A 27,309-nucleotide genomic window follows, 5' to 3' on the forward strand; every position below is an offset into this window, starting at 1 on the left:
AAACATAATGTATATCAATCCAAAGAGACTTTTTGGGGCTTTCTTTTTTCCTTTATTGAAAAACACACAAGATCTACATAAAAACGTGTAATACACGGGAGAACTGAATCATCGTTGCCTAACACGGCAATCATTTCTGAACGGCACAGTGTGCTTGTGAATATAATCAGAATTAGTATGATTAAAAGTCTTGGAGCTGCAAGCAGAGCAAAGCACTTCAACTGCATTTGTTGCTGAATGTGCTGCACATGTTCTTATTTGTGTTTCTGTGCGTGAGTGGCAAAACGGACCAAAGCCAAAGTCATGTTTTTTTTTGTTTTTTAGAATTATGTTATGATAATACAAACTTTGCAAAGTAACATCAGGCCACATCTGGCTGCATCTGTATATTGAGATAAACTGTGTTACACTTTTTTTTTCCGTCCTTAGTGTAGCTTTACTTCAAGCAAAAATCGAAATTGCACTCTTTTCTGATTGCTTTAACTTTACAAATTGGTCTAAAATAAAAATAGTGATTATCATTTTGTTTCCATTTTAATGATTAGCACTTACGTTTATGTAGTTGCTGAGCTCTTTATTAACACAAATGAAATGCAAATAAACATCCTGCTTCTTTGTGCTCCAGTAACACTGTATGATAGCAATTGTTAAGAACGGGTAAACTAACAGTTAACCTTCAGGCAACAGATATTTACTGTTAGCAAACAATGAAATGAGACTTGATTTTGAAAGCCAGGTACAACTTTAGAGTACAGGTAATGTTCATAAATATAAATTGTGCTTTACTTTAAAGCATGTATGGAGAGGTAGTGGACCTTGGTGCTTCTTTTCTCACAACTTCTTTTCTTCTTTAATTTTTGGGGGCAGCTTTAAGCACCAAAAAACTACTTGTTTAGGTCCAAGAAAGAAAAAAATAAAATAAAATTGTGGCTTAGATGGAGCTCTATCTCACCATCTTTGTCACAAATGTGGCCAAACTAATGACAAACTGCTTTATTACTAATGACTACAAACATTTGTTATCATGTCCTTGTTTGTTAACAGTAAACTACTTACTAAAGCTTAGTTAACCATCAGTTTACCATTTATCCCAGTTTGTTAAGTTATTACTTTGTGTCCCAAAACACATGAAAGGCCTCTCATCGTAATATCCTTTGGTACATATTTATCAAAAGGGCTGAAACAAATGCCATAATTGTCAGCATCTTACTTCCGCAGGGTCTAGCTTATGTCACTCGTTCCTTTTGCATGAGTTCTCACAGTTGATCAATTCAACAGCGGTCTCTGGAATGTGTCATAGCACCTGAAATTCTAACCTGAACAGGTTAACGCGCAAAGCATCAGTCACAAGGTGTGACATCAATCAGTTGATTCAGTCTGTATTAGCCTCCCTCTCTCCAGAAACTAAAAAAATAATAATGAAACATTTCTGCAAAAGACTGGAATGTCTTTCTGAAGAACAAAGTCAAACACTGGGCAAAGGCAACATAATCCGAGAGAGTACATTCCACATGACCTGAGTTATTGTTCTTGGTAGTGTGGGGCAATAAAACGAGGAAACGGAGGAGCCGTGTGCTTTTTGATTGGTCAGTTAATTGCTGATTAAACAGCTGATGTTTGCATTTTAGCTTACCAAGTTTATTAGTGATCAAACTAGGAATGCAGGTTTCAGTCTCGTCTGGTGAGCCTCTCAGGTGAAGCCTGCACTTAAGTGACTGCTGGTTTCATTTAAGACTGTGTGCTACGAATACATTCAAATAAGTAACAGGAGGGAAAAGGGGAAAGTATTCTGACACCCGGGTATCTTAAAAATATGAAACATAAATGCACTTTGAAATGTTAGCTTGCTGAACACTGAACAGCTAATAAGCTTGTTAGATAATGTTAATACAATATGTTTTTCTTGACATCGCTGTGTTTTGTGAGACTTTTGGATTTTTTTTTTCCTTTTTTAAATTTTAAACTGCTGACACTAAGTAACACAGTCATTCCAGCAGTCGTTTCTACTATTGTAGAAAATAAAAAGCAACGCTATTTCTGTTACGGGAAGTGTTATAGTACAGAGGAGGCTAGGCTACGTTAGTGATGGGTGAAGAGAGAGGCTCTGCCCAAGGTCAGCAATAATGCCCGAACCATCAGACTTAACTGACAGTGGGACTAACACTAGAATCAAGTAGAGATTCTTGTGCAGCAGGACGCTGGTACCATTATCCTCCTAAGTATTTCTAGACCTTGAGCACTCCCTGCTGGCTAACATTAGGATTATCGGAGTGCATTTTTTTTTCCTTTTCTTCTGTTAGACCATACCTGACTAGTTGCAATATTTTAGCTGTAGTTGGTTTGGTCGAGGATACCTGAGGACTAGCTGGTAAGGAGTACTTGTGCTGAGCTGTCTTTCCCCACATCTGCGTCGGGGCTCTGACTGACTGTGCAGTTGTCTGAGTTTACACCACCACTCGAGTCAGTGCTTCTGTCTGTGGAGGACGAAAAGGTAGCTAGTGGTACCGTGGGCATACTCGGGGTGACCTGTGATCCAGAGCTGCTGTTGCCATGGAAACCAGGGTTGATGGACGTGCAAGAAGGAGAGACCGGGGAGAAAAGGGAGGAGCAGAAAAGTTTAACTGGGCAGAAGGCCGAGCCCCTGGGAATGAAGTTCACCTTGTTTTTGTCAGGGCACGAGAACAGAGGGAAGCCCTTTGACTTGCCAGACCTGAAGAGAACAGAAGTGGTACTCAGTTACTTGGCTTGATATCTTTTTATAAAACTGTATCTGATTAACTGCTAGTTACTGATCCTAGACAGCCATGTTGCTCTCATCCCTACCACCCACAATGCAGATAGGCTTGTCTTTCTTGTTTTAATTCAAGAAAGCATAAAAATAATGTAACTGAATTTCAAACAAGTACAGTTTAATTGTGTAGCAGTAACTGCCAGATATAAGGCTATGAGGGTATGTCTAAAAACAAACCCAAGAGGAAGACCAATAAATACTCACACCAGCTCATCAAAGACTTTGACCTTCTCGCAGCCTTCTGGAGGTTCCCGTTTGAACATGTAGCTGTTGTTAGGTTTGGGCGACGTGGCAAACTTGGGGAGAGGAGAACTGCACAAATTGTCTGAAAATACAATAATAAAAAAATGAAACCAGTTTTGTGCTTTTTCTTTTTGGAAAATGATAATGAGACAAATGCATGAAATGTACATTATACATGTTGGCTGCAGATTTTGAGGAGCTGCCGGAAAAAGCGCAGTAGTGCGTCCTCAGCACAAAGCGTTTGTGGAATCATAGTTTCTTTATTTGTTATTTTTGTGGACACCAAAAGAGGATAAACTTAGTAAGCTTATCATGGAATTCTTTGGAAACAGACTCAGATTAGAAAACAAACAAGACTGATAAAGCACATCTTTCTTTTTCCAATGTTGTTTTCCTGCCTATCAAAAACAAAAAACAAACAACACAAAACATACAACAAAACTCTGATTTTTAAATTTTGTTGCCGTCATTAAGAACTCATTTTAGAGGTGTGTAAATGTTTAGTAAGGGCTCCTCCTTAGCAGTATCAAGAAACTTGAACCAGACTTCAGATCTGGTTAAGTGAACTGCGCCTGTTTCCCATCTCTGATTTAAAAAAGAAAAGAAAAACACTTCGCATCACATGCATGAAAGTGACATCACTGGAGGCTTGTTTTGCTGACAGGCTGGTTCACCCACAGTCTCTAAAGGTGAGATACTGCAGGTCCTTCCTGCTGCAGGCAGACTAAGCAATTAACTCTCTGCTCTCAGTACAGTCTCTCAGCAGATTAAACACCAACATTGGTATCGTCACTCTTGTGCAATATTATGTACAAGACACACACACACACACACACACACACACACACACACACACACGCGCGCGCGCGCACGCACGCACGCACACACCTTCTTCGGCTTATCAAATTTAGGCCTGCCGAGCGCTGGAGCCTATCCCAGCAGTCTAGGCAAAAGGTGCCATAACATGGCCTTCAACCCAGCCCTGCTCCTTTGTATAAGCCCAGCAAAATGACCTGGATCAGGCTAGTCATGTGCATAACGTTGACCGAACTATCAGAAACAGACTCCATGAGGGTGGCATAGAGTCTAGATATCCTTTACTCAGCATATTCATCAGATTTCACACATTTGCCTCAAACCACAAAAGGTTTATATAAGCTTTGAATATTGCAAACATGCTACACCTGTTCACTAGTGAAGACACACCTTTGTCAATTTCCTCTGCATAACAGGGGCTCCCATCAGGTGAGTGCAGGTGATCAGAGCTGCAGGGACGGGGCGATGGGCTGGATTCACCACTCGAAGGAGCCTGTGTGTCTGTGTCACGTGTGTCCCCGCTGCTGCTGTAACGATGTGGAGGGAAGGGGGCACGGCGGCCATCTACCACATCCATTGTCTGCGAGGTCAGAATGCATAAGAGGTGGTGAGAAGCCAAGCGGTTACACACATGAATCCTAATATGAAGACAAACTCATAACCTCAATCTTTTCCCCAACACCCTCAAAACCATATGGAAACTGCTGAAGCCACCCAATGCACCCACCTGCTAACTCCCCGAATGAAATAATTCTAGGTGAAAAGTACCAGCTAAAATGCCCTGAATCTAAAACTTAAAAAGGCCTCTGGTGTATTTGTCTGGGTGTTTAAAGGGCAATTGGAGAAGCAAACACCACAGCAGATGGTAGTACTTGACAGCAGATGAACAGTGTGATGTGCAGAGCGTTCTGCTTTGGCACAGCTGATTCAAAAGGGAGACCAGGAAAAAAAAAAAAAAAGCTCTGTGCTCAGCAGGCTGTAAATCTGTGGTGTGTGTGTGAGACCTTCTAAGAGTAGAGCTTTACAGACCTGCCAAAGTTTACTAGCCTGCACCAGACGAGATTTAAGGCCTCCTTTCCTATGAGCGATTTATTTCAGAGTGAGTGAGAATGTGTGTGTCTGGCTGCATGGTGCTGAAGTGACTTTACAAGCCTGTGCACGTGTAATGAATTTTAAGCATAGCCTAAAAGTTGTTTAAATCACAGGTATACAATAGTTGTGCATACATGAAGTCTGCCTTTGCATTTGGTGCATTCCTTACATGGTCAACGTTTATTTATCTGGTTTAAGATTAAATTCTAGAGCTCATCTTTGCAATTATGACTTTTAAAACATGTTAAAATCGTATCTAAATATTGCGTTTACACAGTGACTGCTTGTTATATGTAATCGAGCAGGGTTTGCATGATGCATAAAAAAATGTACTCTATGCAAATTAATTCATTATAATGTAAACACAAAGGTTATTTTATGTTAAACAGTAACACTGAATATAAACTACATGAACAACACTGACTCACAATGACCCTTGTAAAAGTGTGATGCAAGTGTGTAGGAGTTGCAGTTGACAGGGTTGGTGTGACGTAGAGTCTCAGCACAGCTTATGTTTGATCATGAGCTGTTAAAACATCTCATGATCAACATCTCACAATTACTGTACATGCTGGTAAAGTCACCTGCACTCACTGATTAAAAGACATCTTCATTACTGTAGGACAAACAAACAGGTTTCAGTTGTAAGCCGTTTCTGTGATGATAAAGATAAGTTCTTCATACCACAACAGTATTTACTTGGCATGTTCATGGTGATTAATTTACTTGAGTCTTAAACTGGAGACAGAGAGACAACCCCCAAACAATCTGAGAACTCTCTAAAACAGATAAAAATGAGCTCAATTAAATGCTGTACATAAAAATATTGCATGTGTATTAAGAGTCATGTGAATCTGTTAATCACTTTTGTATCCTTAATGTCTCTGAAATATAGGGCACTAGACAACATACACACCTGCTGTCAGATTGAGTTATGGAATCTGAATTTAATTTTTTAATAATTGAGCTGTTTTAATAAAAACTATGCTGTGCTTTTTATTATTTTCATGTAAAATGACGCCACAGAAGTAAACTTCGAGGTGACGGCTGATGTCAAATCTCTAATACAGTTTAGCTGACTTCTTTACACAACTACAAATCTCACCGAATGTGTATCAGAAGCAGAGCGAGTAGTTGGCATGGGGCCTTTTATTGTGAAAATTAACTAGATTCCTGTCCCCTCAAAATCGTCTGTGTGTAGCTTGATGCAGCTTCCATAAAAACGAAATCTAGCGCTATATTATCTCTGTGGAGCAAAGGAACACTTCTGGGACATTTCTAAAATACTATGGTGCGTCTGATGAAACTGCAAGCATTGTCCTGTGAGGGTGCAATAAGTGCCAGCACCCACATCAGAGCTGGAACCCAAAGCAGCCACACCAAGTGTATTTCCAGGGTTACCCACATAAACTTCGCTTTAGATATAATAAAGGCCACCGCAGTACACGAGTGCAATCGTCTCACTGGTAAACAATGCCATCATTTTGAAAGTTCATTTGCAATTGAACCACTAGACCCAACCCTTCCTGTCTTGTGTCTCCCCATCGGCAGGTAGACCAGGCTGCTGTGATATGATGACTATCAATATCAATAAACTGACTTTCTAGAAAGGTTGGATGGACTCCTTCCTGTTCTGCAGCTGTAAGCAGTACTCCTTGTTCTGCTCTTTGGCTAATTCATGTGCCACTACTTGGAGGCTGTAGAGCAGCAGTCCCCAACCTTTTTTGCGCCACGGACCAGTTTAATGTCTGACAATATTTTCACGGACCAGCTGTGTCGCAGATAAATACAACAAAATAAAACTGTGGTATTTTGTAAAAAAAAAAAATAATAATAATAATAATAATAATAATAATATTATTATAATTATTATTATTATTATTATTATTATTATTATTATTATTATTATTATTATTATTATTATTATTATTATTATTATTATTATTATTATTATTACAACAATAATAATAATAATAAACACAAATTCACAGTGTAATTGTGTAACTTTATTAGCAGCGTCCTCCTGAAATGCACCAACAACATCGAGAGTAACATCCTCCTCTCTGCCCCTTATTGCTCTCTGGGCGCTATGGTAACGCGTAAATATTTCTTTCAAAATAAGACACAAATACAACACAGGAAAAGACCCAGGGAAACCAAGTTAACGATAAAAACCCTGAAAACCATAAATTTCACACCCGAGCCTCAACTCTTGCAGCCCGGTACTGGTCCGTGGCCCGGGGGTTGGGGACCACTGCTGTAGAGCAAAACAAGGACTACAGTCAGCAGCTGCGTTCCAGTATGGTTAGGTTAGAGCCTATGCGTGGGATGATGGAAAGGCAGGAGATTAGACTTTGTAAGTCACAAAGTTTACAATTTAAATATGTGCAAAGAAGCACCTTATAAACAGCCCAGCCCACTTTTTAGCCCACTGGAATGCTTCATTTTAAAGTCTGTATGGCATTAATCTGACATTTTATCCAGCTGGTGAATGATAAGATTTCACAGCATCTGCAGGTATGCAGTTCAACAAGCGCTCCAAATCATGTTGAAACATAGCTTGACCCATCACAGGTATGGGCACACACCCTACCTGTATCCCCTGCTCCAAGTCCTCTCTGATAAACACATTTTCTAGCTCATGGCTGATGCCCTCCACACTGCTCGGCACTCTGCATATGAGGGATTTTATCACAGGCATCGTGGTCGAAGTTGAAGTTGCCTTATACTGAAATGAGAAAAAAAAAAAGACAAAAAAGGAGAAAAAATGAACATTATGTACATGTCAAAAAAAAGAAGAAGAAGAAGAAGAAAAAAAAAAAGCTTTGTATACTAAAACACTTCACTTGTCACATATCAAACTGAATTTGTCTTGGAATTGTGGGTGTAGACATTCAGTTTGTAGTTTACATTTAAGCATATCATGGTTTATGGAAATGTTCCTACAGCAGTTGCAGTGCTGAGCATCTGTTAATGAATGAACTGCAGCCAGTGGAGAAAGGGACATGCCCAGACACAGTTCTCCTCTGCTGTCTCCCTTTTACTTTTGATACAACTGGTCACAGAGGAGATTCATTAACTAGTAGTGATGGGATTTCCGGCTCTTTTTAGAGAACCGGCTCTTTCGGCTCGGCCCACTAAAAAGAGCTGGCTCTTTCGGCTCTTCAGGTTGTTTTGTTGCTTTAATTAATTTATTATTAACAACAATATAAAATTATGCACAAAAGGAATTACTAATGTAAAAAGAAAAAAAAAAAGAAAAAAAAAAGTGGTTTTATTTATAAATGTTTATATATAAATATATACGGTGGCTCCTAGAGACAAAGCACGTACAAACTCCAAAACACGTTTCTAGCATTAACTGAACTTCCAAAACAGAGCTATCTAGATCACTTAAATTACACAATTGAAAGCATATGCGTATTGTTTGTGTATTTATACACAAGTACCCATATATATTCAAATAATTTAAAAAAAAGTTAATTTTTTTATGTTAATTTGGTGTGTGTTATTACCACACCAAATCCAGTCGTTGGTACTTGCTGGCTTGTGTACCGACTAGGTAACAAAAACTCAACACTGCGTCTAGCATCCTGGAGCACTTCTGTTGTCTTTTGTATGTGCTTTGGAGTTTGTACGTGCTTTGTCTCTTGGGGCCACCGTAAATATACTTTTATTTATTCACTCAACATAAAATGTAATAAATAAATCATAATACAAAAACAAACTAGTCACAGTTCAACTTTTAACTATTTAAATTTTCAGCTTTTTCCTTTTACAAATTTAAAATGAAACAACACAAAACGCTGCAAACCACAACACAATTAAATATAAATTAAAATATGAAAACAAACAGAACATGCACATTCTCTGTCATATGGGCCTGCATGAATAAACTTTCTGAATACTTTATCATCTGCAACTGAAAATAGTTGTGGATGATTACGATACCTTTCTAATGTGATGTTGTTGTCCCTGGCTCTCTTTCTCTCCCTCCTGCTCTGTTCCTGTGCTACTGCGGGTGCAACTACCGCCCCTCCCCCCTCTTCCCAGCACAAAGCACAAGGCTCGCGTGCGAGTCAAGTGGAAAAAAAGTGCGAGAGAGAGGGTGAGAAAGAAAGAAAAAAAAATAAAAAATCCACAGCTCGCGATAAGGAGCCAGCTCGCATCGTTCACGTAAAAGATCTGGCTCTAAGAGCCATTTCGTTCACGACCAACACATCACTAATAACTAGGCCTCCTCAGTAAGAGTCAGAGCAACATTGATCATAAAGGTATCATTAAGATGAAACATTGCCTTCACAAAGTCTAAATCTTTCTCAAATCATTTTAATCAATACCTACTCCCTAAAACAGCTCGCCTGGACCCAAAATTGTAACTTCATAATGGTCATTTTATACATTACTTTAAGTTGACATACAACCAAGTTAATCATTTAATCCTGTTAACCGACTAATGTAGAAAACAACCTTGCTCTTTTTCCTATCTTTGACAGTTGAAATTCAGGTTGGTCTGCCTTATTTGTGTTTTTTTTCCCTCAGCTGCTAAGCTGCCTTATCATATTGCTGCTGTCAGCCTAAAACCCTGCATCACATGTGTGGGGTTAGTTAATGTTTTCACCTGAAAACAACAACCCACATAGTCAAAGCACGAGTACTGACAAGCGTAGCTCACCTGTGGCTGGCATGCAGTGCCATGCTGCGCCTGCTGTGGGAGCTGCAGCGAGCTCTGCTCCCTGTCTTTGCTCTGCCGGTTGACCTGTTTGCCACGCTGCAGCTGTAGCCTCAGTTTAGCAATCTGCTGGAAAAAAAAGAAAAAAAAAAGAAGCACAAGCACTTCAGTGAACGACGGCTCACAATGGGAGCCGTGAAGGCATGCGAACATATGAGTTAACCATTCCCATGAGTGAACTGAATGAGGTCAGGAGGTGAAAAGCACATTTCCTCTGATGTACTTCACTGTCAGCAGAGAGATAATACTGTGATTAATTTAAGTTATTCCGCAACTGTGAGAACACAATCTTTGCCAAAATACAGGAAAACCATCTTTGACTCCAACTGATTTCAAGATGTTTGGGAGGAGTTATATTCACTGAAATATGTGCAGTGTACGGCCATAACAAGTAGAGATATCAGTGATTAGGTGACTACTCAAAGGTTTCTTCTAACACAGGCTTTATACATTTCTCAGTAAGACGAATTCAAAACAAAGGGTGTAGACACTAAAGTCACGGGACTGTGGTATAGTTCTTTTTTTGCTAATATTAGAGTTTTAATTTTGGTGTTTACACTTACATGATTGTGTTTACACTTCAAGATCATAAAAGTGGTACAGTTTGTGAAGATTACCTTGCTTACTTTTGATTTGTCTGTGACAATCTCAAAAACTATTTAAAAAACAAACAAAAAAAAAACAAAAACAAAAAACACCTTGATCTTCAATCCCAAAGGGAACCATTCATGGTCCTAACTTTTGGGCTGGGCTCCAAAAAACTCAGATGCTATACAGCCTGAACTGCTGATACTACCACTGCTAACATTAGCCACACTCAGCAAACTGATCTGGCATTGTGTGTGCGCAACGTTACACCACAACACTTTAACAATACCATTTAGTTGTCAAAGAATGTGATTAACAGTTTAAATGTCTCTTCAATATACAGAAAATATTTGAACGGTGGTTTTAAAACTGCTCTTTAACAGACAGACAATATCTGCACAGACATTGTTTACTCTTGTCTATTAAAGCGTGCTTAATTTTACTATTTTCTAACTTCAGTGGATTTAGTCTGACGTTATTCCTGCCAGCCAAGTCAGTCTTCATGAGTTGTACGGTTGCAGATCAGTATACTGCATAACACCAGGCTTGCAAGTCTGATAATGAGACAAATTTAGTCAATGGGTGTTTCTACATCTGGTCCAGCATCAGCCTAAAAACAGGATACCCATTGTGAGATGCAGTTGCGCTATGCAGACAAAGGTGTGGTCTTCAGTGCTGATCTTGTCATCCTGGCAACACAGTCAACAAAGAAACTTGCTCTTCTCATAGATGTCCTCCCACATATGTAATCGCAGAGGGTAGAGCACTGGAAAGCAGTTCACTACATTCACTTAGTGACTGTAGCACATGATAATGACAAGTCCAGACGATCCTGATGTAATCTCAGTGGATGTGAAAGAGGGTTTTCCTGGCTGTGGTATCCCATTGACTGTACAGGCCAAGGCAAAGGGATTGTTTGCAAAAAGACAAGCACTAAACTTATCTTGTGGCTCTGGCTTCACTCTGAAGAAACAACAAAATCTGCAAAGATGGATCAGATTACAGAATTTGCCATCAGATAGAAATGCTGTAAGCTCATAGCAGAGAAAAGATTTTTTATCAAACTCTTGTGGCACTCATAAAGTTTCTTTATCCCTTTTCTTTTATACCTGTTAACAGTGCAACACGAATACCAGTTGTTGACAGTAAATAACTGTCAAATTAGAAGTGTGAACATTCAGACTTCTGAAAGAAACCACAGTCTTGTTCTTGTTAGATCACATGCTATGAAGAAAAAAGTAAAGCCTGTTATTTAATAGGACATCTCAGTACTGACCAATGAAGCACAGTAGTAGTGTGGTGTGGAATTACAAAACACATGTCTGAGCTTTATGAAAGTTGGAATGACACCAACCTCATCCTTTCAAACTGTGGACAACTTCTTCGGTCAACACATCTGTGTGCCATTAATATTTTGGAACTACTTTTGGACTGGAAACAGAAACTATGAGTGTCCATTATGCTCATATTTTCTGTTATGCTCAACAGAAAATATGTTCTGCTCAATATAACATCTTCAGTGCCTCAGTTACCCCGACTTAAGTTGTACATACCCAAAATGAAACTATATGGGTGTTTCACCCTTGAGAGGAGCTCCTGCACCATCTCTCAAAAACAAGAGGCCATAATGAGATGCAAAGGACACAGCTGAGTGAGGAACAGGGGGAGAAAGAGGATAAATTTAGACTGTGGTCTGAAGAGCTGGAGACCTTATAATGCCGTGTGGTCGCTTGGTTGGCCACCATGCCTGGCAGACAGAAAGGAGTGGAAACCAACCTTAAGGAGGATAATATTTAGTCTGACCACAGACCCTGACAAATAAAACACTTGAAAATGATATGAGCCTCAAAAACGACAAAAACATTCTTTCCTCTTGCTGAGTTAATGTATTCAGCTAGCCTGGGTGGATAGGACATTTTCTGTGGTATGAATTAAGGTTAAAATGGACCCATTACGCTCATTTCCAGCTTTATATTCTTATTTTTGGACTCTAGTGTAGCTTTGCGTGACTCACATTTTAAGCTAGTGGTCATTTATCTTATACTAGGTCTTGGTGCAGCCCCTGGGATGATCCACTATCCGAAACAAACAATTTAAAGTTTCCTACACCCTCCTTTTAAGAAAACTCTTCTGATTGGTTGTCCCTTGCAAACACAATCTGAACGATCTGAACAGATAAAATAGTGGATGCTCATAACAAACACTTGAGAACCTGACAGTAAGAAAGAAAAACACGACAGGCAAAACTACCTCTTTGAGATGGTCTGCGCTACCCCAGGAGGCTGACCGCTGGTGAGGACTTCCCTGATCTGCTCCATCATCGATCCAGAGACCCGGAGTCTGAAACACAGATATATACATGCTGACACAAACTCAAACGTTACATAACTCATCATTTCCCCAAAACATAAATACATTTGCTAGTGATATGCATTTCAAATGTACCGTGACCTCCTGATAGCATGTCTTATATTACACAGGCACGGAAAGTCCAATGTTGTGTGCAGCTGTACTGCAAAAGAGCATGGGTATGTGCAGAGGGTATCCATCCATACGAGAAAGTTTTATTTAAGACAAAAATGTGCTTCTTCTCAATAATCTCAATTATCTAATTTGAAACACCTTCGACACAGGTTTGATGTGTAAGCATTTCCAGGCACTGGCTTTAACTACAAGATTGTTGACCTTAACATATATAAAAAGATTCTTCTTTTTTTTTCCATTTATCCAATTCCAGGTCATGGAACATCTGGCATAGGCTCCAGACCTCGCAAGACCCTGAATAGGAGAATAGGAAGATGCAGGTTTAAAGCCAAATGGATTGAGCAGAGGCTAAAGAGTGGGCTGGCTAGCAAGGCAAGGCCTTGATCTTAAATTAACATCTTCAGGGTTTCAAACAATGTACTATAACTGTTTAAGTACTGAATATTGTTGTATTTGTATGCATCAAATAAATTCTTGATATAACGACCTGCAGACCATCTGATTATGTGTCAGTGAGCGAAATATGCAGCTGAATGGTGAGATTAACCAAACAATAGATTGTTATTTATATTACTTAAATGTACATTAAACTGCTACAAATGATATATGTGCACAAAGACATCCACATATACAGAATAAATACTTTCACCAAACTGTACTTATACACACACACACACACACACACACACACAGGAGAGGTAAGGAAATACAAGCTCACACGAAGAGCTCTCTTAAAACCTCACCAAACACAATGATTAGGTAATAAATACCCTCATTGTGAAGTCAGTCAGGATATTCGCAACAACAAAATAAATAAAAAACTTTTAAAAAGTCAAATGTTTAGATAAGCAGTTGAGAAAGATGCTTGCTAAAAGCAGTAATGATTGCCGTGTGTTTAAAATTAAAGTTGAAAATCTGGAATCAATGAAAGTCAGCAAAACAGTCATGAGATATCATCCCTGAGGAAACTGTTACATTCAAAAGGCAAAACTAAAGCCATTGCATGTTTGACTGCTTCCATTACTACGCCGACTTAAGGTAAATACTCTAAACCAGTGGCAGGGGACAAAATTCACTTTATTACTTGCAGACTACAGGAACACAGAATACAAGATGCTTAATTCTAGTCCAAAAACCAGAAACCTACCAAAGAAAACGTTGTCAGCAACAAAAGCATTTTCACGGTTTCCACGTCCGCACATTTAGTCGTGAAAAAGTTTCTTGGCTCATGTAAAATACAGATTTGCTACAGCTGTGCTCTACAATGCCCAGCCTATACCAGATCAATGAGTCTACAGAGAAGTTTTGTATCATCAGTAAACTTTTTTTTTTTTCGTAAACGTATACAAAACATTCCCTACAGGAGAGCACACAAGCATTTCTGTGTCACTGCACAAGTCTTTCAGATATGTTTAGCGGAAACAAGAAAACAGTTAAGTTATGCAAATTAATGCAAAAACAGAAACAGACTGAGGATGTTTTATATGGCTGTTTGAAACCACATACTTCCCCCTGATTATGCATATCAACACAGCCTCTGGTTCTCAAACAGCTGATGTTTTATCGACAGCACAGTAGTATGAAGCAACTTAAATGCCAGTGTCTTCACACTGCCTTATGTCTGACCCCACATAAACAGAAAACCCTCTATGGCTTTTCCAACTAACGCACAAGCCTTGCCCTATGATATGGAATATCACACTGTGAATAATGAGGAACACCCGTGAAGTCGTTTGCGCTGGCTCGCTGGTGCCGGTTGCCTGAGAAAAGGACAGCGGATTAAATGAGCACTTGTGCTCTCATAAAAGGGACCACTGTGCTTGGCAGATGTGTAGCTAGCCTTTAGCATTAACATTTTGTGCATGGGCTATGGAATCGCTTGTGCCGTTTGATGCCTCTGCCAAATACTGAGGGACTTGATGCTGCAGCGTAATCTGTTCATGCAAAATGCAGATTGGTTAGAAAGGGCACAGAGACTGTGTGGAGCTTTGGACTCGAGGAAAAACTAAGTTCTCACAGATGTTATGTGACGTCAAGGAGGACCTGTAGCTTATGAAATCTGCAATGCTTTTATTGGCACTTCAAGGTATAGTCTCATGGGAATGATAATTAGTTTGCATTTTTCATTAGTTATACTTATTCATTAGTTATAATGCACAGTTTGGTGTTAATTTGTATTACTTCAGTTATGGTCATTTAAACAGTATCAAAGGGAAACGTGGTGGCAGGCTGAAAAACTGAATGCCCTTGTCAGGACAGGAAGATATTTCATGTTCCTTAATCTTCTTGAGGCTTAAATCACCTTCATTCTGATTTGTGTTGTTCAGGGGTGGCAACAAAGTGCTGCGACCACAGCAACCTTCAGTACAGGAAAAACAGCTTGCAGTAAAAATGATGACACTGAGGTGCGAAGTTGGCCTGAAGCTAGAGCCCTCACTGTTGAGCAAATGTTTAAATGTTGGCTAACAAACAAATGTAAGCGAGTTCACAGGTTCAACACTGTTTTCAACATAAGAGGTCTTCCAAGTGATTATGATTATTATTTTTTTGTTAATGATAAAGAAAGCTTATTACCAGTCAGTGGGCTAAAAGATGACACAGTGAGGTCACAATATCATCATTGTTTGATATCTTAATTTGCAATTTAACTTCCCCAGGGAAATCATAAGATATGGCAGTTACAAAAACCACAGGCTGCCTCTCTTTATTGACTCTGTTCCTCTCAAACAATGTGTTAACAAGAATACCCACCTTTATTTACCTCAGAGGGCCTTTTATCGTTTCAGCTCCGACTTCCAAGCCTGAGCAGTGTGCCAGGTGTGGTGCCTGATAATGTAATGCTCTACAGATAAAACCCAACTGTTACTGCAGCCTGTAGCTCGCTTCCTATTGTGAATCACACCCAAAGGGTTACATGCAGGCAACATCCTCAAGAATCCAGCTCTGTTCCAAAGCAGGAAATAATGACTGGGCTTCAATAGAATCACAGTGGAATTTGTGCCGTTTTGTTTAGATTACATGCCGAGACATGCGAGCAAAGTGCCGCTGCTATAATTTGGTGCATTTTAGAGATGCAGAGACCATGTTCTCTGACTGGGCGAGTTGACTTTATGAGTCAGTAAATCAAAATCACTACAAGAGACATCAGTTTACATTAAGCGTCTAGGAGGCAAACATGGAAAAAAGTTACTGATTAAAACGTGGCATGAGATAACATCCAATAAAGCACTCTAACACATGTTTCTGTCGAAAAGCCTTTGTACACCAAGGCAGAAGTTGGATGCATGTTAACATTAAGCCACCTCAAAGCACGAGAAACAGCATTTCTTTTAACGGCCCTTTGAGGCTTGCTCCCAAAGTGAGCCAATCCCATTAGGGAGTGAGATTTCAAGCAAAAATACCATTTAATTTTCACCAGTTTCTACAGAACTGTAATTCAATGCTAGCTTTAACTGGTGGAGTCTGTGGTAGAACTTGTTTTCTTCTACAGAGAGCTTCAACAGCTTTTGTATTTGGCTTTGGTCATTTTCTAATTACAGAGTAGAAACTGTGCGACTAAGGTTTAACAAAACGACAACCAGTCACAAAAAGTAAATTCATCGACACTCGCTCTGGCAGAGAGCGCATCGGGTGGTAGCAGCGTATTATAGCCTGGATAGTTTTGTCTTTCATAACTTCAGGATGCTTCCTCCCGTATTTATTGTGTTGGTATGTTTTTCAGTTTTGATTAATTAAATTGTAGTTTTATTAGTCTGTTACTTATCACTAATTAGAAGATGTATGTGTTTGTTAGCCTTAGTTTATAACTTAGCATCTACACTCCACCCAAATATGGTTACATCAAAAAACAAAAAGGCAGCTGCAAAACGCCAGCGGGTGATATCACAATGGCTACGTCCATGTCTACCATGTACATGTGAAGTCTCAGTCAAAGAAAGAAGCTAAAATTCATATGAAGCTGTTCAAGATATGAAAATAACACAACAGCTTGTGTTGTACATTTTCAATTACACATAATGCTAATGAGTCTTTTCCTGTCACGTAGGCCCAGAATGTGCACACATATCAGCGGTCAGCTGGTCATCAGCTCCTGCACTGTGTGCAAAGTGCAACTTTTAATAGAAGACATGAGGCAACACAAACTGATCAGTTTTGTCTTTATGCTAGTTCATTGAGGTTGCCTTGGTGTGTCAGGATCCTAATCTTCATACAGACATTCTCTGTGTTCTGTAACCACAGGGCCTAGAGCACGCAGCCCTGTCCCGGAACAGTGATTAGCATATGTATGGGCCCTCTGCTCCTAAACTCCCACACAAAAGGCAGGCGGGCCGTGTAGCCACGAGGGCCAGGTGGTAAGCAGTGGGATTTCTCCTCGCTTCAGTCATAGCCTGGGGGACAGGTGCAAACAACTTCACCTCCATGCAGGGCTGAATTACAGCTCAAAGGAGAGGCTGACTTGAACTTGTGCAATGCACAACAAAAGAGTCTGTGGATCCTTTGTGTGCTGCTTGCTTCTGTTGTTGTCTCATAAAAAGAGCTGGGGCCAGGCACAACTTGTTAACAGGAAGTGGTCTATGACTATCCTTCAGGGATGGTTGTGCATTTAAGAATTTGAAAACATCCAAAATGTTTTTCATTTTTTCCACAGCTTCTAAAGACATAAATCCTAAATTGGATTTTTATTTTAGCCTGCTTCAATCAGATTTTTACAGGTAAATATGGTTAAGACCAAGGCAAACATCACAGAGTGCTTAAAACCCCCCACTAAGTCTAAAAGATGGGTCCATTTATTAACATTAGTCAAGATCCAATCACTATCAAATCAACTTTCCATTCTTGCCCAGTCTGTCCAGAATGCACAGGAACCCTGTAATTAGAGATGTTTACTTTGCACATAGCCAGCTCAAGAAACTTCGTAGGACCCACTCACCACTTCCTCAGCCTACACACAAAGAAATGCAAGGAGAATGAGGGGTTAAAGGGATGAAGCCCATGTAAATGAGCCTCGGCGGTCTTCATTCAGACACATGAAAGGCTTCTGTTAGCACAGAGGAGAGCAGCCCTTGTCATGATCATACATATTCAATATTCTTTCATAACAGAAACCCTCCCCCTACAAAAAAAGGCTCTTTTAGTGAAACTACATTTAACACTGAGTCACATGGCAAGATTAGTAGCTGATTATGTGTGGGCAGTTATCCAGGAATACTGTGGTCAGATTCAATGTGGAATCCATGCATATGCCTTATGAAGTGTTATAATGCATTAAAATGTTGTGCTTTCTGGGAATTTCAGACTATTCAGACAACTCTGTTAGGCCTACACTGGCAGCCGACTCCAGACTTCAACTACCAGATTAATATAACAAAAGTCTTTCGCCAGCACCAAGCACTATGACAGAAACTATGAAAGAAACCAAAAAATAGTTTTGGTACTCATGCCTGCAATTATTTGCTGGGAAAAATCATTAATTTGAAAAGTCTTCCTGGCCTCATGGTTGACAAAGTGGCCTTAAAATAAGATTATAATATTTTATGTCTTTATTTTCCAGTCAACTGTAAAAATAACTTTAAAAGGGCCATAAACCACACTCATTTAGACAGATATTATTGGGGCAAGTAATTGTGCATCTCCACTTAAATGCAGTATTTTGACTCAACTTTTCCAAACATTAAAGACTCTTTCACCACCTAATATTGCACGTGCACGCAAAATGTAACACTGCAGAGGCTTAATACTGAGTTATGATGCATCAGTTAAAAAACGTCAGCTACTAATTTCCTTCTTATGCTGACTTCTCTGCCTGTAGTGATTTTTTTCCTCCATTGTATCCCCTATGGCTTAGAAGATGACTACAAAGAGTCCAAAATTCCAGTGTAAATGGGATTGTGACGTAATCACAGTTGTTACAACAAATGCAGTGACCACATACAAAGCTGTCTTTGACATCCAACAACAGAAAAAGAGCTAAAGCCTGAGCTTCAAACTCACAAGAGTAACTTGTACATATGTCAAAATCTTTTGAAAAGTTGCCCATGTTTCATTTGAATAGTTAACTGTAACAGCATATACAACAGAACATTAGAAAATGATGCAAATATTTCCTAAATCAAATAATGATTTATTGCAGAATTGATTTCTAAAGTTCAGGGAGTTACTTTGGGCACCTCCTTGTTTCCAGAGAAAACCGTGTAATACATTTTTAAAAGAAAAATGTCCAGAGAGACATCAATTACAACACCCAGAGTTAATTTTGGCAGAAAATCTCCAATCACTAGGCTTAAAGGTTGATTAAATGCACGCCAGCATTGCGTAAAGGTTAAAGATTACTGTTGAAAAGAGTTAGGTTGAGTCAACCCCCGCAGGCCTACAGCCAAGGTAGGATTTTCTGAACACCGTGTACCTGTGTGGCTTTGTCTTTCATACAAGAAGGGTAGGGTCCATGGGAGTCCCGAGGCCACTGGCCAGTGAGGTATGGCCCTGTGATGGCGTCCAAGGAAGAAGCCCGTCGAATGGCACTTGAATTCCTCACCTGTAATTTGGATCTTTCTGCTGTAAAGTTAGAAAGAACAAAGAAACAGAATTAGACACACACGCATGCACGCTGGCATCAGTGCATGTCATGATGTGCAATACTGCCAGACACCCTGAGGTATCTTTTGACTCTTCCTTGCTGAGTGTGTTAATAAGTTTCAACTGAAATGCTAACATTTTAGTGTAACAAATCACTTACTGCACAAATGCAACCAGGAACATGAAGCCATATTTTGAATGACAAACCAAACCCAGTAGTTACATTTTTATCTAGAAATAAAGGAGCATGTAAATCGACGTCAGTTATAATCAAAACATACTGCTTTGATTATAAAAAAAGCAAAAACAACAACAACAAGAAATGTAATAAAACATGGCTTCAACTAACCAAATGAGTTTGTGTACCAATATCTTCTAGTTTTGAAAGTATGGACAGTATGATGTGTTACAGCAGAGCAAAGAGAAGGCTTGCGACCTGAGGCAAATGTAAATGGCTGAGCAGCAGTATCTGATATTATGAGAATAACCTGCTATGAGCTGGAGCAGTTAAGCACACGCCACCCACATAAGAACTCATAAACAACCACAATGCACATCAATACTGCCTGCATTCACTCTGCATTCCTGCAGTGCCACGCAGTTAAAAACAAAAAAAAAATCATGTAAAGGTATAAGCTCGAATGTGCTTAGAGACTGCATTACATTTATTAGCCTCAATTATACTTGTAGTAATTTCTAAAAAAAGCAAGTGTACATTCTTTCTTTCATTCCCATATCAAAGGCAGGGTAAAGTAACAGAACGATGAGCAGGAAATATGCTTGTTTACTTTATTCCTTGCCTGAGCAGGCTAGGGCAAGGGCCTTTCCAACAGACACACAGACTAAACTATCTCCATGAGGCACCTCTCTCCTACTAGAACTACACAGCCATTCATTGTTGCTCTTTGTTCGCAGAATACACAGGCCTACACACCCAAAGGTATTGCCTAAGTAAGCTTACTGGGCTACAGTAAAAATTCCCTGAAGCATTCTAGACAAAGGAAGCAGGCTAAATTTCTATCAATATTTATATAGTCCAAGCCAGTGCTCTCAAAACTGGGATTGTAGTTATTTTCCATCATTTCCCCACTTGCCAGACTAGAATAATCTCCCGATGAGAAAAAAGAAACAGTATGAAAGAAGCCAAGACATCAAAGAAGTCTATCTGCTGATTTTTTCATGGGTAAAGTAAGTGTATGTCAAATTAAAGAATTATTTTCAGGTTGAACTTCCCTTCGCAGTTCAGACAGCAAGCTGTGATGAAGTCTTTGCATTTCCAGGATGGTGAATTATTAGCTGTAAGGCAAATGTGATAACAAACATGTAGTTCTCTTTTGCAAAGTATAGGAGAACTGTTCGCCCCAGGTTTGCACAGGGATGCGCGAGACTGGTTGAAGAGAAACTTTGGTTAATTTAGCGTGATCTACAATTCTACTCCTTTTGCGTGACAATTGGCAGGTTTTCTAGGTCATATGATAGCAAATTGAATGCGTTTGGGTTTTAGACAAAACAAAAGACAACTCAAGACCTTCTCAGGCAAGTGCATTTTAAGAATAAATCACTAAGTTTTCCTATTGGTACCAGGCTTAAAAAGAGAGACTGTTTCTTAGACATGGTTTAAGCCTAATCCTAGTTTAGAAACCCTTGTAATTGGACACTTAGGCTTAATCCAAGTTAATATGGCAAATCTACTGAAAGTGCCAACATGTATCAAAAGTGAAAATGCACTGACTTTACCATAATTTTTAAACTGACATCAATTAATTCAAAGTATTTAGTTGAGTTTGAAAAGCAAAATGCGCTCCGATTTTTCCTTTTTCCTTTTTTAAATCACGTTGAGGCACCAGCTAAAATCTTATTCTCAACTTGCACGTTGATAACAAGGATAATGGATAACCTTGTACTGGACATAAGGACATAAGCATAGGGGGATTTTTATTTTGTTTGTTTTTAAGACATAAGATACAACCAGTTAATTAGTTAATGCAGTGTTGCTCAATTATGGCAAAAATAATCCCAAATACTTGGCAAATATAAAGTATCTATATGCTGCAATAGCAGCACCTTTATGTAAAAATACACATTTAGCTAACAAATGTCTTTCAGACAGAAGATTTATTTTAAATGCACAGTAGAATTGATTTACCTGCCTGATTAAAGCAAACTGCTTTATGTTAAAAATAAACAAAAAAATAAATATAAAGCACCCTGGTGGAGAGTAAATCTGAGATTTCAGGGCGCAACAAAAAGTAAAGCGTAGGGTGCTGGAAGGCAAGACGACATCGTCAATATTCACAAGATACCAGAGATTTAGTTTCAACCATAATGAGAGGGGAAAAAAGCAAATAAAAATAATCACTTAACTGCACAGCCCTAAGCTAATATATATCTCCAACAACCCTACATGTGTAGAAACAGTTATAAAAGGATAAATGGAATTAAAGAAGTCTTTAAAACACTAAAAATGAGAACTAAGCTAATGGTGGGCTAATGTATTCATTGCTGTGTGTAAACAAAGTAATGCTCTTCTGTATGTACAGTTCAGCATGGGGGTGGGCAATAAAACGAAAAGATAATTATGACAAAAAACTTTTCTTCAGTGAAAATTTGAGATACAGTAAATATCATTTGTTTGTATTCTTTAACACTTGAAGGTTTTGAATGGTCAGAGTTAAGGTTTTAGTTTATTATATACACTGTATTTAAAATGCAGCAGCATGGAGATCTACAGTACATTTATCATGTTCAGCTTCACACATTTTCCCTTAGGAGTAAAAAATGTATTATTTATTTATTTATTTTTTTTAAAGTGATTTGATTTTATATCTTTATATATCCACTGACGGGGAAAAAAATTTGCGATAAAATTTTTTCCCCCCATATCACCCAGTCCTAATTCAACGTCCTGTTCCAAAAACATCACGGCTGTGATGATTTCATGTTCTGATTGTACTGTGGAAGCAAAAATTGTATAATTGTGTGCTAGAAATTCTCAAAGTGACGTGACATTTAAGACATTGATCGGATGGCGGTGCAATCCTGAATAATAAAAACAAAAAAAAAACAAACAAAAAAAAACAACCCGCTGGATCAGGTGACAACGTTTCAGTCCAGCTAGCAGGGAAACTAATATATAATGGAGGACATTAAAAGCAAAGTGGCAGCAGTTTGGCTAAAAGGGCATTGGCCCAGTGTATTATTTTTGGAGAAGCCTAGTTACATTTATGATAACAGAACGTGTTGCTGTCTGGTCCATATCTGGTACTTATGTGTGAAGTTATGCACAAAAAGAAGAAATTAGCATGACTATATATGACCGCAGTATGCAGTAGATGCTTATTTAAATGAAACTTCTGCAAATACAGATTTTTTCAGTTTTACTAAATAACGTAAATTTATATTGTTAAATATATGCATCACATTGTACTTTACAAAGCTAGAAAATATTTAACACAATATTTTAGATGAACCTTATGTTATCCTACATAAAAGAATGTTTCTCACTGTGAGGAAGAGAGGGGAACCAGAGGTTATTAATTTAACACCAGTATCTGATCATTACAAAAGCCAAGGTATCGATATCTATATCTTACCTTAAAAAGGGGGCGGGTCTGACAATTTTGAAATTTAGCATTTGAGCATGCACTGCCATTTCACACAATGTAAATGAATAGATGATAAAATTAAGTGTGATTGACATCAGAGTTTGTAACTGTGTGTGTCTTTGCAGGCTGAGAAATTGCTTGTTAGCACAAAAAACAGTAAAATAAATTCAGATACATTAATATAATATAAACATTATTCACATCTGAGTCCAGTGGGTATATTTCACAACAAGCTAGTATGAACAGGTTTGAATGCATCTCAGTGAATGAGGAACATATGTGCTAACAAATCCCCCATTTATGTGTGTGGACTTAAGAATGAGCAACCTTTAGATCAAAGTTGAGGGTAAACTTCCAGGTGCTTCAAAATGTCACATGCATAGAGATGAAAGTACAGGAAACAGTGCAGTTGTGCTACAGTCCACCGATTCAGACCACATTCATTTTCACATTTGGTCCTACTCTGCAGTTTGAATAGCTGACAATGAAGCAGGGCCATTTCAGCACAGCTGGCACTTTGACTTTCATTGTGGGGACAGTGTGGTAAAAGATGATGTCATGTTGGTGAACCTAAAAGGTCATAAGGTGAAATATAATACTCTTAACTCTGTCCACCATCATCAGGCTAAGATCTAAAAATCATGTGAACCAAAGTCCATCACCACACCCGTGGCACTGTAAGCCACTTTGGACGGAGTTTTCCACCAAATGGCAAGCATTATGTTTATGAGTGGGTTCAAAGTACTACAGTGTATGAGAAATTATACACTGCACAGACTATTGCTGTAGTCAAATCACACTGAGCTGCAGCAACGAAAGATAAAGTGAACAATTTTTGCTCATATTGAGGGCTTTTCCTGGCTTAAAAGGGGCCTTTGCATGGGGATGACTGTACGTGAACGCCTGACTGGTCTGCAAAGCAAAAAGTCTGTTACTTAACGTAGCAGAAGTCTATGCATTTTGCACTTGGACATTGGATAAACAAAAAACGTATTTTAGGTTTGAGTAAACTACCAAAAAGCATGTTAAGATTTTGTATACATGCAAAAATTTTGATATATTAACAAAACAACAACAACAACAACAACAACAACAACAACAACAACAAAATAACAGCACAGTAGATCTTGTGTTTGTAAATCGAGTTTTGCAGTCAGAGGTAAGCTTGTGTCAGAACGTGACAGTTCTGCAGTAGCATCTCTTTATTAACCACGTAGAAAACTCAATTTAGTGCCACATGGCATCCACATTTACCCCAAGTATTCCTGACCAATAAATGCACTGTACTGGAAAATACCTGCAAACATGTTTTCAGGTGTCTTTAAAGAATTACTTTCTGAAATGTGAAACTATAAGCAAAAGTGAAAGACAAACTTAACCCAATCTCTTAAAATATTTCTTTTTTAATTAAAGTTCCATTTTCAAAAACAGATGACTGGGCTGTCTTATTGAGTTTACTGTGATTAGAATTTGCTGATCAGTGGAAATAAATATCACCTTCACATGGACACTATTTTACACTTTTTTTTTTTCAAGAAAAAAAAATCATCTCTAGGAAACACTTTCTATACATTTTATATAGTAAGGCTGGCATTACCACAAAAATAATAATGATGCACTTTATTTCATAAAAACAAACAAAAACAAAAAACTGGAGTTCAAACCCATTCAGAGGGCAAACTGGACTCACTGGTGGACAGGGTCTGGCCTAGGCTGCATGCCCGACACCATGTTTTTACACTGTAGATCAATTTCTATTGATATTTTATGTAACAGGGCTAAGAACTGGCTTAAGGTCAAGGACATAAAGTGCAGCTCTAGAAGACATGAGCTGTGAAAAAGAAATCCGACTATAAACTGCCAAAGCTTCAACACACCGACCCTGCCTTGTATAAGCGAGCAGTCAGGGAACAAAATCTAGACTTTCGGGATCACTGCAGACTACATGTAAATATTGTATACAATCTTGCTGTTTTAAATGGGGGGGGGGGGATCTCAATAATGCGAACAACAATTATTAACCCTTGGCCCATACTTTTCATGGACAACACTAGAGCTGGGCGATAGAACGATAACGATATCTATCGCGATATAACTTTTACTCGATAGAGAAATTAAGCTATCGCGATAGACCTCGCTGCTCTTGTCCTCTTAAAAAAAAAAAAAAAAAAAAAAAGGTCGGCCGATCCAAATTAAGTAGCGCAGAGCCGAACCAATCACAGCCGCAGCTTCACGTCGCGTCACTTGTTAGGTACAGCACAAGTGCCAAGCCGCACGTGTGTTTGTTTGGGAAGCAGCCAGCGGGTAATGGAGGAAATGAGTGTGCCGACTAGAAAAATCAACCGAGCGTGACCGAAGAGAAAACAGATGATGGTTCCAATGCCGGAGAGATTGTCGAACGGAAGAGCCATAGAAGTTCCGTAGTGTGAAGGTATTTTGGCTATTTCAAGTCTGACAAAAAACAGAGTAGCGTGCACTGTAAATTGTGCCGAAAGCAAGTCTGGAAATACAATGAACTGGTGCATGCGTCACACTGTGCGCCACGTTATTGTTTCGGTGAAATGAATTTCTACAATATTGTTACTGTTAATTCTACTCTCTGCAGTGTTTAAATGCTTACATATACACACAGTTACTGTCGGTCCACACATACGACTCGGTTCTGCTTCTATGCCCCAGCTTTGTTTACTTTTTCCCACCGAGGCTTCTAGACTTCTGATTGGCCAATATTTCTGCACGGTTAGGAATCTAGCGCCACCTGCTGCTTTGGCATGTTCATAGCACCGTTTTCCTTCATTTCTGCCTTTACGTGTGAACGGGATTATTTTTTTAAAACGAAAACGGTAAATCTCCGTTTTCAAAAATACCCGTGTACGTGTGGACATAGCCTCAGTCTCTGACTGAAAGCGCTAATTCGTCATTCGGCTTTTGTCAGACTAAAGTAACTGTTAAAACTGTTTGAAAAGCTCAGCTATACAACAAGGAGAGATTGAGAATTTCCTTTTAGTTCTCAGTTTATTTGATATTGACAAAAGTTAGTCAGTTTTGTCTGTTCTTCTGTAAAACAAACTAAGATTTATTTTTAGAATTAATACTTTGTTTCTAAGTGGAATTGACAATTTAGTCTGTTTCGTTTGTTCTATTTTGAAACTTAAACGCTTTAGCGGCTGTCTTTTGTGTAGTTTGCAATATTTGCCTTTATTTATCTGAAAAAGTCTCATGTTCCTTAAGTACATCTACCCTGTTGAACTTATTATGGGAAATAAATATTTAAATAAAAACAAGCTGCTGATTATTTCACATTTTACTTGTGAGCAACAGCACATTTAAATCTTACAAATATAGTTATTTGGCTTATATCGTGATAGATATCGTTATCGCCTGAAATGAAAAAAACATATCGTGATATGAAAAAATCTCATATCGCCCAGCTCTAGACAACACTAATAACTGTATTTTTCAAATTAAATTACACCACTGACCAGGATGCCGGGTAATGCTAGCTAACAATCTGCTGGGAGGGAGTCTGTTGTTGCTTTGGGGATCCGTGAACACGGATGGACGCTGAAGAAACAACAGCAACAAGACTAATTTTGCATCATTTCTGGTCATGCTGCCTCTGTGCCAGACTTGCCCTGGAGGTGAGGTTTAGGTTGCCCCACCCACCCACAATTACAGTGAACCAGGTAGGACAAAGACAAGAGTACTCAAGACTGACAGTTGTTTTGCATGACGTCCATACAATTTGTGTCACCAAAAATTGTAATTTGTCCAAATGGATTTTATCATGAAGCTGAACTTCTTAGTGCTTATGTGGGAAAGTTCAGCTAGATGTTAACTGTGACATGACCCATTAATCCGTGAATTTCTCTAGTTCTCTAGTGTTGAGTGTTTTCACCTTCGTTATCCTGGTGAAAATAGTCAGGGGGTGCATATGACTGTGACACTACTCGCACAAAGCCTCGTCAACACAAGTTACTATCCAGTGAGGACATCCTGGATAATCCTCTGACACTTAAACAAAATTTGCTTAAAAAAAACAAAAAAACAAAAAACAACTTAATGCTTGATTCATTGTGATCTGAAACAGGTGGCTGAGCCCATAAACTCATCAGGAAAGTATTTACTGGGGTCAGGAAGGAGAGAGGTTTTTCCATAGACATTTATAGAAGCGCAAGTCTATTTGGAACCACAGTTATTGCCCCCTGGAGGTCGTTAAAAGAATGCAGATATATCTATGGTCAGTGTAAAATACTGCATTGGTGAAGCATTTCTAACGTAACAGGGAAATTCTGCATACTTGTCACTAATGAGGTAGGTCACACAACTTCAACATTAATGCACAACTCTGCTAGCTCACCAGAGCTACTTCACAAGGAATGTGC

At 38.8% G+C, this 27,309-nt stretch overlaps 1 protein-coding gene across 2 annotated transcripts in view; it reads right to left on the reverse strand.

Moving 5' to 3' along the window:
• Positions 1 to 29: 29 nt before the first annotated feature.
• glcci1b (glucocorticoid induced 1b) overlaps positions 30 to 27,309 on the reverse strand; it is a 29,881-nt gene continuing 2,601 nt past the window's right edge. Inside the window, exons 3-9 of one of the 2 annotated variants that reach the window (XM_026184415.2) lie at positions 19,150 to 19,298; positions 12,513 to 12,602; positions 9,618 to 9,740; positions 7,536 to 7,670; positions 4,241 to 4,430; positions 2,996 to 3,116; positions 30 to 2,710 (exon numbers count right to left, since the gene is read on the reverse strand). In XM_026184415.2, the coding sequence (XP_026040200.1) occupies positions 2,362 to 2,710; positions 2,996 to 3,116; positions 4,241 to 4,430; positions 7,536 to 7,670; positions 9,618 to 9,740; positions 12,513 to 12,602; positions 19,150 to 19,298 (1,157 nt within the window). In that variant the 3' untranslated portion in view covers positions 30 to 2,361. Of the gene's footprint in view, positions 2,711 to 2,995; positions 3,117 to 4,240; positions 4,431 to 7,535; positions 7,671 to 9,617; positions 9,744 to 12,512; positions 12,603 to 19,149; positions 19,299 to 27,309 lie in introns of both variants that reach the window. The other variant, XM_026184414.2, reaches the window with a different exon arrangement.

The sequence above is a fragment of the Astatotilapia calliptera genome, chromosome 11, assembly GCF_964374335.1.
Source record: "Astatotilapia calliptera chromosome 11, fAstCal68.1, whole genome shotgun sequence".
Classification (NCBI taxonomy): Eukaryota; Metazoa; Chordata; class Actinopteri; order Cichliformes; family Cichlidae; genus Astatotilapia; species Astatotilapia calliptera.